Source organism: Megachile rotundata, chromosome 8 (assembly GCF_050947335.1).
Source record: "Megachile rotundata isolate GNS110a chromosome 8, iyMegRotu1, whole genome shotgun sequence".
In the NCBI taxonomy this organism is placed as follows: Eukaryota; Metazoa; Arthropoda; class Insecta; order Hymenoptera; family Megachilidae; genus Megachile; species Megachile rotundata.
In genome coordinates this window covers 12199786-12212657 of record NC_134990.1, presented here as the reverse complement: position 1 = coordinate 12212657, position 12872 = coordinate 12199786, and the positions used below count along the sequence as shown (strand labels likewise).

Here is a 12872-nt window from a genome sequence, read left to right as displayed (position 1 = left end):
TCGCGTTTCCATTCACACAACGATGGCGCTGTTTCCTCGAAGACTCCCCCAGCGACCGCCGCGCCACACGTTCTTTTGTCAATGAACGAAATCACTTTCACGAACTCCCACGTATCTCGATGCTCCCGATAACGAGGGCGCTCGCATATCATTCCCGGGAAAAATTCGGATTCTAATCGCTGGTGCATGTCGCCACAGGGGCGCATGCGTGGCTGGACCGGATCGACACGAGGAAACCAAGCCAAATTTCTCTCAGTTCTTCTAGTGGCCGGTTTGAGAAGGGCTGCCACGAGAGGAGTATTTTTTTTGTTATTTCCCGCCTGCGCCTCCCTTCGACTGCTACAAAATCATTCTCTTGACGGCAGGCATCGCTCGACGAGATGTCTTACTGTACCCGAATTATTAAGAGCCAGGTAAGAAATTCATCATTTTTTCGGAAGTTATCGATCCGCGTTTGACGACCCCGTTTGTCAAGGTCAACCGTGTCAAGGTGATTTTTGAAAATCTCTTTTTTCGTTTAAATAATCGCAATTATTTATACCCTTTGTTTTTTATGAACTCGTACATTTAATCTCTGTTCGTTATATTCGAACGTGCTTTTGATATCCAAAACAATATTTGGAGAGCCGTTATTGGCTGCAATTTTGAACCCGTTCGATTATTTCGGAAGCACGAATCTCAAGCGAGGAAATTAAGGAACGATAGCGATAAGAGCCTACGAGTTCATAAATGATATTTCGTTACATAATCCAGTTCGAAAGCTATATAGAAACGCATCAGTTTGAAACGTCGGGAGATTTTGAGGTTATGTTTTCGGCCACTGCGCAGAAGGCTGCGCACAGTGGCGCGTACGGTTGAAAAACACCTTTATCCAGTTGTTGACAAATGTGAATTAATAAGCGATAAGAGTATCGATGACGGAAGTTCTATTAGCGATAACTAGACGTATAATTACGCGTGAATGAAAACATCGTTTGAATAGGAAAATTCTGAATTTATTACGAGAGTATTATGTAACACAGCCGAATTCTCTTTCGTCACACTTATGTATATGCAAGTTAAAAAGTATAGAAATAGGTACGGAATTCTATTATCGAAATATTTCGTTGCGTCACTTTGCAACGCGATTGTTCGAAATGTTATCTATAAATTCGTGTTTGCGAATACTTTGTCGTTATCAGCTGGCTGACGATTGCTAGTGTCAGTAAGACCTTGTCATCCCGCGTCAAAATAAAGATATATAATTAATATTACGAAATCAGACAATTAATTCGACGAATTTTATCGATGGATTTGATTTCATTGATTTGATCAATAATTGATCGATGTTTTTTGCAGAGGCTCGCCGTTTTTGCGGCGGATATTCAACAAAGATGCTTCAGCGTCAGCCCCTTGAGCTTCGCCGCTCAAAAAGTGGCGATGTCCAAATTCGACTCGAGCAGTTACCTTCCTTATGATAAGCTGGAGGAAAATCTTAAAATCGTCAAGAAGAGGTGATTAAACTCGAATCTATCGCAGTTATGATTCCGTGTTTTCCCGGTCAGACTGATAATTAATAGGGTCAAGACGGAGCTCATGTTTCATCTTTGTCTACGCAGTTGGGTTCTTGGATGGCTTATGGACTTTGTACTGCAATTTTGTATGCCTTCCGTTTTATGGATTTTTACGTTTACACATTTGCAAATTTATACACTTGCATATTGCTGTAATTGGGCACTTGTACATTTATGCAATTGTACTTTTGTGCATTTTTGTATTTATGCATTTGTGTATTTTTGCATTTTTGCATTTATACGTTTGTACATTTATGCATTTGTGTATTTGTACATTTTAGCATTTATGCATTTTTGCATTAATACATTTTTTCATTTATGTATTTGCAACTTTGTGTATTTTTGCATTTATACATTTTTACATTTATACATTAATGCATTTATGCATTTGTGTATTTATACATTTGCACATTTGTGTACTTGTACATTTATGCATTTATGTATTTGTCCATTAATGTATTGTGGCATTTATGCATTTTTGCATTAATACATTTTTACATTTACACATTTGCGCACTTATGCATTTATGCATTTGTGTACTTGTACATTTATGCATTTATGTATTTGTCCATTAATGTATTTTAGCATTTATGCATTTTTGCATTAATACATTTTTACATTTACACATTTGCGCACTTATACATTTATGCATTTGTGTACTTGTACATTTATGCATTTATGTATTTGTCCATTAATGTATTTTAGCATTTATGCATTTTTGCATTAATACATTTTTGCATGTATACATTTGTGCATTTATGTAGTTATGCATTTATACATTTGTACATTGTTGCACTTTTACATTTATGCATTTACTTATTTGTACATTTATGCATTTTTGCATTAATACATTTTTACATTTACACATATGTGCATTTATACATATGCACATATATGTATTTGTATATTTTTGTATTAACACATTTGAACATTCTTACATTTGTACATTCATATATTTATACATCAGTACATTTTCATATCTCAACAAGTACCCAGATGTGTAAACAAGGACCGATAAATCCAAACTGAAAAAGCTTTCAACCATATCAGCTGACAACTGAACTCTTCGAGCCTTTCTATTAATGATAAAATTATTTCAGATTGAACCGGCCACTGACCCTGTCCGAGAAAGTTTTGTACTCCCATCTCGATGAACCCAACAAGCAAGAAATTGTTCGTGGTACAAGCTACCTCAGACTGCGACCCGATCGTGTGGCGATGCAGGATGCCACTGCTCAGATGGCCATGTTGCAATTTATCAGTTCCGGTATGTTTTCATTGATTCAGGTTAGGTTATATAACTAATTTCCATACCTAACAATAATTTACAAGTCCGTAAAAATATACTGTCATCGGTGGTCACACACTACTTCCATGACTGTTATTTTTGTTATTATAAACTTTTCTCAATAATTGCAAAGTCAGGACACTTCATATCAAATCGTTGGCATTGCACAAGAAGCTTAAGAGCTGTAAAATAGTTGTATATTCCATAACAAACTAATAGTCACAAAATAGTTGTATATTGTATAACAAGATTGAGACGTGCAAAGTGCCTACAAAGAACCTATCCAGTCACAGAACCTCGAGTTCCACTATTCCTACCAAACCTACAATTCCACGATCATCCTCTAATTAATATAACATCTCTTTGCCCTCCAGGATTGCCCAAAGTGGCAGTGCCCTCCACAATCCACTGCGATCACTTGATCGAAGCGCAGATCGGCGGCGAGCAGGATTTAAAACGCGCGAAGGACATCAACAAAGAGGTCTACAACTTCCTGAAGACCGCCGGCGCCAAATACGGCGTAGGTTTCTGGAACCCGGGTTCCGGTATCATTCACCAGATCATCCTGGAGAACTACGCGTTTCCGGGTCTGCTGATGATCGGTACCGACTCGCACACACCAAACGGAGGTGGTCTGGGTTGTCTCTGCATCGGTGTGGGTGGTGCCGACGCTGTCGACGTGATGGCCAACATACCATGGGAGTTAAAATGCCCTAAAGTCATCGGGGTCAAACTGACCGGAACCCTGAAGGGTTGGACCAGCCCTAAGGACGTGATTCTGAAGGTGGCGGGTATCTTAACTGTGAAGGGTGGCACTGGAGCCATCGTCGAGTACTTTGGACCCGGTGTGGACAGCATCAGCTGTACCGGTATGGCCACCATTTGCAACATGGGTGCCGAAATCGGCGCCACCACCTCCATCTTCCCGTACAATTACCGTATGCAGGACTACCTCAAGGCTACCAATCGTAAGGAAATCGCTGGAGCTGCCGATCAACATAAGGAGACCCTTCTCACTGCCGATTCTGGGGCCAAGTATGATCAGATCATCGAGCTGGATCTTTCGACCTTGGAACCACATGTTAATGGACCCTTCACACCGGATCTTGCACATCCCATCTCTAAATTGGGTATGTGTTTATTCAGATTTGTTAATTATTCTGGTTTGGGTGTTTTGAATACTTGTTTTAGTTATACTTGCTAATTAGCGAGATCAGTTCTTTCAATTCGTCTGATCAGTTCTTTTTTGCTTAAGTTAAATATGTCTGGTTCCGCAACTTGTTTCGTAGGTGGATCTCGAAAGACAATTTTAGAATGCAAGTGATTAAATGTCTGGTTCTGGAACTTGTTTCTTGCGTGGATCTTGAAAAGGAAATTTTAGAATGCAAAGGAATTAATGTCTGCTTCATAGGTAGATGTCGAAACAAAATTTTAGAATGCAAATGATTAGACATATCTGACTACAACATTTCATCTTGAATTTCAACTTGTTTTAACTTGAAGCAAATGTTGAACTGAAAATGACTGAAGATGTCTGGTATTTAGACCTTGTGTCAGAGGTAGCTCTTGAAACAAAATCTGGAACTGAAAAGACTGAACTTGTCTGGTATTTAGACCTCGTTTCAGAGGTAGCTCTTGAAACAAAATCTTGAACTGAAAAGACTGAACTTGTCTGGTATTTAGACCTTGTTTCAGAGGTAGCTCTTGAAACAAAATCTTGAATTAAAAAAACTGAACTTGTCTGGTATTTAGACCTTGTTTCACAGGTAGCTCCTAAAGCAAAATCATTAAGTTTAAAGCATAAAACATGTCTGAATCCTAACTCTTGTTTCATAGGTAGCTCTTGAAGCAAAATTTTAAAGTTAAGAGTCAAACATATCTGAATCCTAATTCTTGCTTCATAGGTACACCTACATGTGACCTAGGCTACTTGAACTTATCCTTAATCTATCTATCTATAAATCATCTTTTAATCAAACATCCAAATTAACCTACTTGACAATATAAACAAAAAAAGTATCCGAACCAATGAAACCAATTGAAAACCAATAGAAGACCAAAACCAAACGCCTTGAAAACCAAAATCGATAGAAGTAGCAAATCATCCTTCAAAGACTTTCGCCGACCAAAAAGCAAAAAATAAGTACATGATTTATAATTAATCGTGACCAGGTGACGCTGCCAAGAAGAATGGCTGGCCAAACGAGATCAAGGTCGGCCTCATTGGTTCCTGCACAAACAGCTCGTACGAGGACATGGGTCGTTGCGCGAATATCGCGAAACAGGCTCTCGAACACGGATTGAAAGCGAAATCTGCATTCAATGTGACGCCAGGATCCGAGCAAATCCGTGCCACCATCGAACGTGACGGAATCGTAAGTTTCTCTTCAAAGTTTCAAATGATTGTACATTGTAGTTTAAATTCTTTGACGGTGTGCCAGATATTGGTACATGACAGCAAACAACATTGCCAATTCTTAATTTGGGTTCGATATATTTTGACGGTGGGAAAAAATAGCAATTCTTTTCTGAGAACGACTGTTTTAGAATTTCGAAATGAAGTGTAATGTCGAAAGTGTATGAAGTATACGGAAATTTAAGGCTTTATGAAATATAGCGGGGATTTTTGCTACAATTTGCGAAATTATGATAATAGAAATATTTGTACTCTCTTGGGAAATGGGGCGTAATCGATAAATTTCGATTCCCTGTGACGCAAACAATTTAACAAATTTCAACAAGAAACGAGTTTTATCGTCTCGAAACTGTGCAATATTAAAGTTTATCGTCGTCACAAAAAACAATGCAAAAACATTGCACGTTTCTCCATCCGTAATATTCCCAGCACATCGATAAGCTAGATCGATAAAGAGCCTCGTTGCGTAAACGAGCGTGACAGCAATAGCGATCACCAAATTCGAATGATAAACATGAATTTTTCAGGCGAAAATCCTTCGTGATTTCGGCGGCACCGTTCTGGCCAACGCTTGTGGACCTTGCATCGGTCAATGGGACCGTAAAGATATCAAGAAAGGAGATAAGAACACCATCGTCACATCGTACAATCGTAATTTCACTGGTCGTAACGACGCCAATCCAGCTACGCACGCTTTCGTTACGAGCCCCGAACTTGTCACTGCCCTGTCGATCGCTGGCCGATTAGATTTCAATCCAGTCTCTGATAAACTTAAGGGGAAAGATGGCAAGGAATTCCTTCTCAAGGATCCTTATGGTAAGTTTATGGTAAATTTAATATGATTGGAAGAGGTAACAGAATGTTTACGGAATGGTAAAGTTGATGATAGGGACATTCGTTATTTCCCCGTGTATGGGGCTGTAGAGATAGAAATTGGAGGCGATAGTTTTTTATGCTATGTGGCAATTTAATGTATGATGTACGCGTTCTAATGTCTATCAGTAGGAATATACGTGTTCTTACATCAACTTGTGGTGATCCAACACGTTTTAATGTCAATATGGGTTGACTTAACGCGTCGTAATCGGACGTGTGGTAATCTAACGCGTGGTAATCGAACGTGTGGTAATCTAACGCGTGGTAATTGAACGTGAGGTAATCTAATACGCTGTAATACCAACACGTAGTGACCTAACACGTTGCAATATTAATGTCTGGAAATCTAACGCGTTCTACTATCAACGCGTGGTAATGTAATGCGTAATAATCGAACGGGTGGTAATCTAACGCGTAGTAATTGAACGTAAGGTAATCTAATACACTGTAATATCAACGCGTAGTGACCTAACACGTTACAATATTAACGTCTGGAAATCTAACGCGTTCTAGTATCAATGCGTGGTAATCTAGCGCGTAGTAATCGAACGTGTGGTAATCTAATGCGTTGAAATATTAACGCGTGGTAATCTAACGCGCTGAAATATTAACGCGTGGTAATCTAACGCGCTGAAATATTAACGCGTGGTAATCTAACGCGCTGAAATATTAACGCGTGGAAATCTAACGCGCTGGAACATTAACTCATGGCAACCTAACGCGTTCTAATATCAACGGGTGGTAATCTAACGCGTAGTAATCGAACGTGTGGTAATCTAACGCGCTGAAATATTAACACGTGGGAATCTAACGCGCTGGAATATTAACTCATGGCAACCTAACGCGTTCTAATATCAACGGGTGGTAATCTAACGCGTAGTAATCTAACGGGTGGTAATCTAACGCGTAATAATCGAACGTGTGGTGATCTAACGCACTGTAATACTAACGCATAGTAATCTAACGCGTTCCAACACTGAATCTTGCCAACCTAACCCATTACAATACCACCACACGGCCATATAACGCGAGTCTCTCCAAAAACCTCCAACATCAACACCCACAAAGACTAACACCCACAAAAATGCAAACCAATCCTCCACAAATTATTCTCAAACGCAGAAAATTTATCTCACAGACTAATTCGCGAACATACTAACAGTCCAAAAGGATCCGACCGATAAGTGATAAAAGCAATTTACATGAAATTGCACATGAGTCACCCAGATTACCATATTCGTTTCATAACACGAAGACTAATAGATGTCTGGTCGGCCGTTGATAAAAAGCGGTAGTACACCGAATTCATAAATCGCTAAATATTGTGAAATATTTTTCTAGAGTAGACATCCGCCTCCGGAATGATATTCATTTTTTTCTGGTCAGTCTCGGTAAGTTTTGTCAGTTGCTTAACGAGGCGATTATTTCGTATGAATGTACCGATAGCGCGGGGACAATGTTTGCTGTTTTGGTTGCGGAATGAACAAAGTTCTTTCGTATCTATGTCCGGATTATTTCGCGTGATAATTATTTGTGAAGATGCTCGTGGAACTCTTTCATAACACGTCAAGGCTACATCTGGTAGTATCGCTCTAAGTCACACTTACGTATAGACGAAAACATTCTCGTATCGTTTTGATAATTGTATAGGGTGATTTAAATACCTTGGCAAAACTGAAGAGCGTCTGATATGATAATAATTGAAATTGAGAAATGACCTTTTGTGACCTTCAGAGCCACTGCGTTTGTCCCTTAACTTACAATTTTCTGGTTCGCATCATTTATAGCTAGCTAATTATTGTAACAACCTTGAGACAACTAATGAAAAGTAAAATATTAAGAATTTTAGTTAGAATTAAAATTCACTTGCAGTGAAAATATCAATTTTCAACTTAGTATGCGTCATGAGTGCGTCACGTTAATGAAGTAACCCAAAATTCACTTGTACTAACAATACGAGTCTTCACCTTAGTGTGCGTCATAAGTGCGTCGCGTCATCGAATTAACCCAAAATTCACTTGTAGCAAAAATATGAGTCTTCAACTTGGTGTGCGTCATGAGTGCGTCACGTTATCGAATTAACCAAAAATTCACGTGTAGCGAAAATATGAGTCTTCAACATAGTGTGCGTCATGAGTGCGTCATGTCATTATAGGACAAGGTGTTCAGCAATAATTTTTTTACTCGTTAATAAATTCTTCTCTAGACTATATTAATAATGAAACCCTGTATTTTCCCAGGTGATGAGCTTCCAAGCAAAGGTTTCGACCCAGGAATGGACACCTACGACGCGCCGCCCTCAGACGGCAGCAGGGTCAAGGTCGACGTGAGCCCATCGAGCGAAAGATTGCAGCTACTCGAACCCTTCGACAAATGGGACGGCAAAGACCTCACCGACCTCACAGTTTTGATCAAAGTCAAAGGAAAGTGCACCACTGACCACATCTCTGCCGCTGGCCCCTGGCTCAAATACCGTGGACACTTGGACAACATCTCCAACAACATGTTTATCGGGTAAGAATGTTATCAAAAACAAATCAGAAATACGGTAGCCGATAAAGTCTGGGCAAAATTTGGAAAACATTGGGTTTGATAACTTGACAGATAACTGTGAGGATAGAGATAGCTCAGCTATAATCAATTTATGATCTCCTTGCTGTCTTTTGGAGATTCAAGCTTGTAATGGTTATATCATGATACGCGAAATGCAATCTGAGACACGTTCAAGTCTATACTACATCAATATGTGTCGCTAATGCTTTAATTTATGACCACATTATATCGGATACAGTTAAACCGCTTCTGTTATCGCTGCGCTGATTTATCTTCACTGTAGCTTGAGAATATCAGGACCATTATTTAGGATGTAGGAGTATCATCGTTTATTTCAGAACCTGTCAAGATTGTTTTAACCTATGATCTTTGTTCTTGATTGATATCATTGTTTACTTCTCAGAACCTGCTAAGATCATCTGTGTTTGATCAATCTTTTGATGCAACTTTGATCAGATTTTGAAAGATGCGATAGCAAGGGAGGTTTTGGGAGACATTGGGTCTTGGAGTATTTATGTAAATTGTCTGGTATAAATTAGATATGAAGGTTTATCTAAAAAATGTATATATTTATACAAATTTGTAGAAGTACAAATTTAGCAATCATGAATCAACCTTCAGATGGACAAATTTGCACAAGTCTTCATAAGCAAAAATTTGTACAAACCTTCAGAAGTAAAAATTTGCACAAACCTTCAGAAGTAGAAATCTGCACAAACCTTCAGAAATAAAAATTTGCATAAACCCTCAGAAGTAAAAATTTGCATAAATCTTTAGAAGTAAAAATTTGCACAAACCTTCAGAAGTAAAAATTTGCCCAAACCTTCAGAACTCCAAATCTACCCAAACCTTCAGAACTCCAAATCTTCACAAGTAAAAATTTGCCCAAAGCTCCCTAACAAAATAAGACTACACGTAAATAATATTGCATTAACATTTACAGTGCCGTGAACGCTGAGAACGGAGAAATGAACAAAGTGAAGAACCAGCTAACCAACGAATGGGGAAAAGTACCCGACGTAGCCCGTCACTACAAGAAGAACGGTGTGAAATGGGTGGCCGTTGGTGACGAAAACTACGGAGAGGGATCCTCTCGGGAGCACGCTGCCTTGGAACCACGACATCTTGGTGGAAGAGCGATCATCGTGAAGAGCTTCGCTCGTATCCATGAAACTAACCTGAAGAAACAAGGATTGTTACCTCTCACCTTCGCTAATCCTAGTGATTATGATAAGATTCAGCCCACGGATAAGATCAGCCTTCTGGGATTGAAGGATCTTGCGCCTGGCAAAGTATGTTCAGATCTTGGTATCAAGTATTGAGTATTGATTCACTGTGGTGGAGATGGAGAATTCATTGTTACTTGAAAATGAGGAAAATTTGGTTCACAAAATTTGATTCGCAAGTTCCTACATTTTCAAGTTTCTAGGTCCACAAACTTCCAAATTTCTAGGTACCCAAATTCCATAATTTCTAAGTCCTCCAAATCTTCAAATTTCTAACTTAACAAATTCTTCATTTCCAAATTTCTATTTCTACATTTGCTAGTTCACGAATCCTTAAACACTCCAAGATCCACCTAACCTAACTTAACAAATTCTTCATTTCCAACCCTCTATTTGCAAATTCACAAATCCTCACAGTCTGAGATCCACCTTACCTAACCTAACCTAATTCTTCATTTCCAAATTTCTATTTCTACCTTCGCAAATCCTCACATTTCAAAATCTACCTAACGCGTAATAATCGAACGTGTGGTAATCTAACGCGTAGTTATCGAACGCGCGGTAATTCAGTGTGCTGTAATACTAACGCGTGAAGATCTAACGCGTTCTACTATCAAGGCGTGGTGATCTCACGCGTTCTAATATCAAGACGTGGTGACCTAACGCGTTCTAATATCAGTGCGTGGTGATTTCACGCGCAGTAATCCAACGCGCTGTAATACTAACGCGTGGTGATCTAACGCGCAGTAATCCAACGCGCTGTAATACTAACGCGTGGTGATCTAACGCGCAGTAATCCAACGTGCTGTAATACTAACGCGTGGTGATCTGACGCGTTCAAATATCAAGGCGTGGTGATCTAACGCGTTCTAATATCAGTGCGTGGTGATCTCGCGCGCAGTAATCGAGCAGGTGGTAATCTAACGCGTGGTAATCGAACGTGTGGTATTCTGACGCGTTGTAATACTAACGCGTGGTGATCTAACGCGCTGCAATATTAACTTGTGGCATTTCAACGGGTTCTATTATCAATGCGTGGTGATCTAACGCGCAGTAATCCAACGCGCTGTAATACTAACACGTGGTGATCCAACGCGCTGTAATACTAACGCGTGGTGATCTGACGCGTTCTACTATCAAGGCGTGGTGATCTAACGCGTTCTAATATCAGTGCGTGGTGATCTCACGCGCAGTGATCGAGCGGGTGGTAATCTAACGCGTGGTAATCGAACGTGTGGTATTCTAGCGTGCTGTAATATTAACGCGTGGTGATCTAACGCGCTGCAATATTAGCTTGTGGCATTTCAACGCGTTCTATTATCAACGCGTGGTGATCTAACGCGCAGTAATCCAACGCGCTATAATACTAACGCGTTCTACTATCAACGCGTGGTGATCTAACGCGTAGTAATCTAACGGGTGGTTATCCAACGCGTAGTAATCTAACGGGTGGTTAAGATCCACATCCCCAAATTCCAAAATTTCCACATCTCTGTAAAATATTACAAAAACCACATCCAAATACCTCCACCAGCCTAACTAGCCTAACCAGCCGCCAATGGCACTAGCCTCTAACTAGTACACTGTAACTAATCGCTGTTAAGGACAAAAGCTAAAGAATTGTCAATTTGCAGCCCGTAAAGGCGGAGATCAAGCACAAAGACGGCAAGGTGGACACCATCTCCCTAAACCACACCATGAACGAACAGCAGATATCCTGGTTCAAGGCAGGATCGGCTCTGAACCGCATGAAGGAGATCGCCAGCGGACAGTAAACGCGAACAATCCAGGAAAAGTCTCGTTCGAGGGAGGCGTGCACGATATTTCGTAGTTAGTTGCATGCATACCGATACGCGACTCGAGGCCGGACAGATCGGTATGATGCTATAATTTTCCAGGTAGTTTCACTTGAAACTAATCGTGAACGTCTTGAGGATGCGCTCGCAGGGCAGCGTTTCGAAGGAGAGGATTTAAACGAGAACGTCCATCGATACACCTCAGGGTGCGCGTGTACCGTTTTTTTCGTGACAATATCTCAGCAGTCGTCTGCGATGACGATCGAGTCGGGTAACATACATTGTCTAGCGAAAGATGTTCATAGGACGCGTATAATCTTAGACGATACGTTTTAGAGAGTATTCCAGTTCGAGGATGAGGAAACGCAGGAAAACGAGGATTCCGCCGACGGCAGGATCTAAGGAGCAATCTGGACGTGCCAAATGTGTTCATTTTTTGAAAAATCGTGTACAGCCCGCCAATGGCACGTCGAGATTGCACGATTTTGTCGCTGCGCGAGCTTCCTTCTGGCTCCGAGCTTCTGTGTATATAATTGTTCACGATGTAGAATGCATCATGGTTATTTTCTAGACTGATTCTACTGCTGTTGTCAAATAAACGATCACAGCGAATTCTGGGCTTATTTATTCGAATCTCCTCGTCTCCTGCATGTCGGATTATTTTCAAAATGGTGGATGAAAATTTTGTCTCCAATTAACATTTGATTAAAATTAAACTTGATTGTGTAAAAATTAAAATTAAACTTGATATGTGATGATACATTTTATTAGGTATGTGTAGGATCTTGTGATGCATGGTACATATGTGTCACCATGCGATATGTACATATCACAGAAAAATTTGTATTGCATTTTAGTAATAAAAATAGTGATTGTATCTGTTGCAGTTACTGTTGTTAATGAAGGAAACTGTTTTCAATTTAAATCTGATCTTCATAATTGAAAAACAAGTACAATAATTTCAAATTGATGTTATTTTAATATCAATATGTTTTCAGTAAATAATTGCAAAAATTTCATGAAAAAAAAATTTTTAATTGCTATAAATGTCATGAAAACTTGTAAACCTATTATATAACAAATGTAACCTTATGTAACAGAAATTCTATTTTCACATTATAATTAAAATTGAAACTTTTTCTATATTTAAACAATTTTTGCAGA

At 39.5% G+C, this 12872-nt stretch overlaps 1 protein-coding gene across 3 annotated transcripts; it reads left to right on the top strand.

The window, feature by feature from the left end:
* The first annotated feature begins 201 nt into the window (after positions 1–201).
* Positions 202–12320, top strand: LOC100877137 (aconitate hydratase, mitochondrial). Of its 3 annotated transcripts, none has more exons than XR_001096610.2 (10): positions 202–413; positions 1339–1493; positions 2654–2820; positions 3216–3971; positions 5014–5216; positions 5785–6073; positions 8374–8647; positions 9630–9978; positions 11547–11742; positions 11811–12320. XR_001096610.2 is itself a non-coding variant. In XM_003705426.3 (9 exons), exons 1-9 carry the CDS (start codon positions 381–383, stop codon positions 11685–11687), a joined length of 2367 nt encoding a protein of 788 aa, XP_003705474.2. In that variant the 5' UTR covers positions 202–380; the 3' UTR covers positions 11688–12320. The 3 variants fall into 3 exon arrangements, 1 of the variants encoding a protein (XP_003705474.2); XR_013039256.1 differs by having other exon boundaries at positions 11547–11979; positions 12045–12320; XM_003705426.3 differs by having other exon boundaries at positions 11547–12320.
* Positions 12321–12872: the final 552 nt, after the last annotated feature.

Bases quoted from the DNA above. Each gene is read 5' to 3' on its own strand.
- LOC100877137 (XM_003705426.3), top strand. From the start codon at position 381: ATGTCTTACTGTACCCGAATTATTAAGAGCCAG. The intron at 2,821-3,215 runs GTATGTTTTCAT...TTTGCCCTCCAG, and splicing joins GTTGCAATTTATCAGTTCCG to GATTGCCCAAAGTGGCAGTG. The intron at 6,074-8,373 runs GTAAGTTTATGG...GTATTTTCCCAG, and splicing joins CCTTCTCAAGGATCCTTATG to GTGATGAGCTTCCAAGCAAA.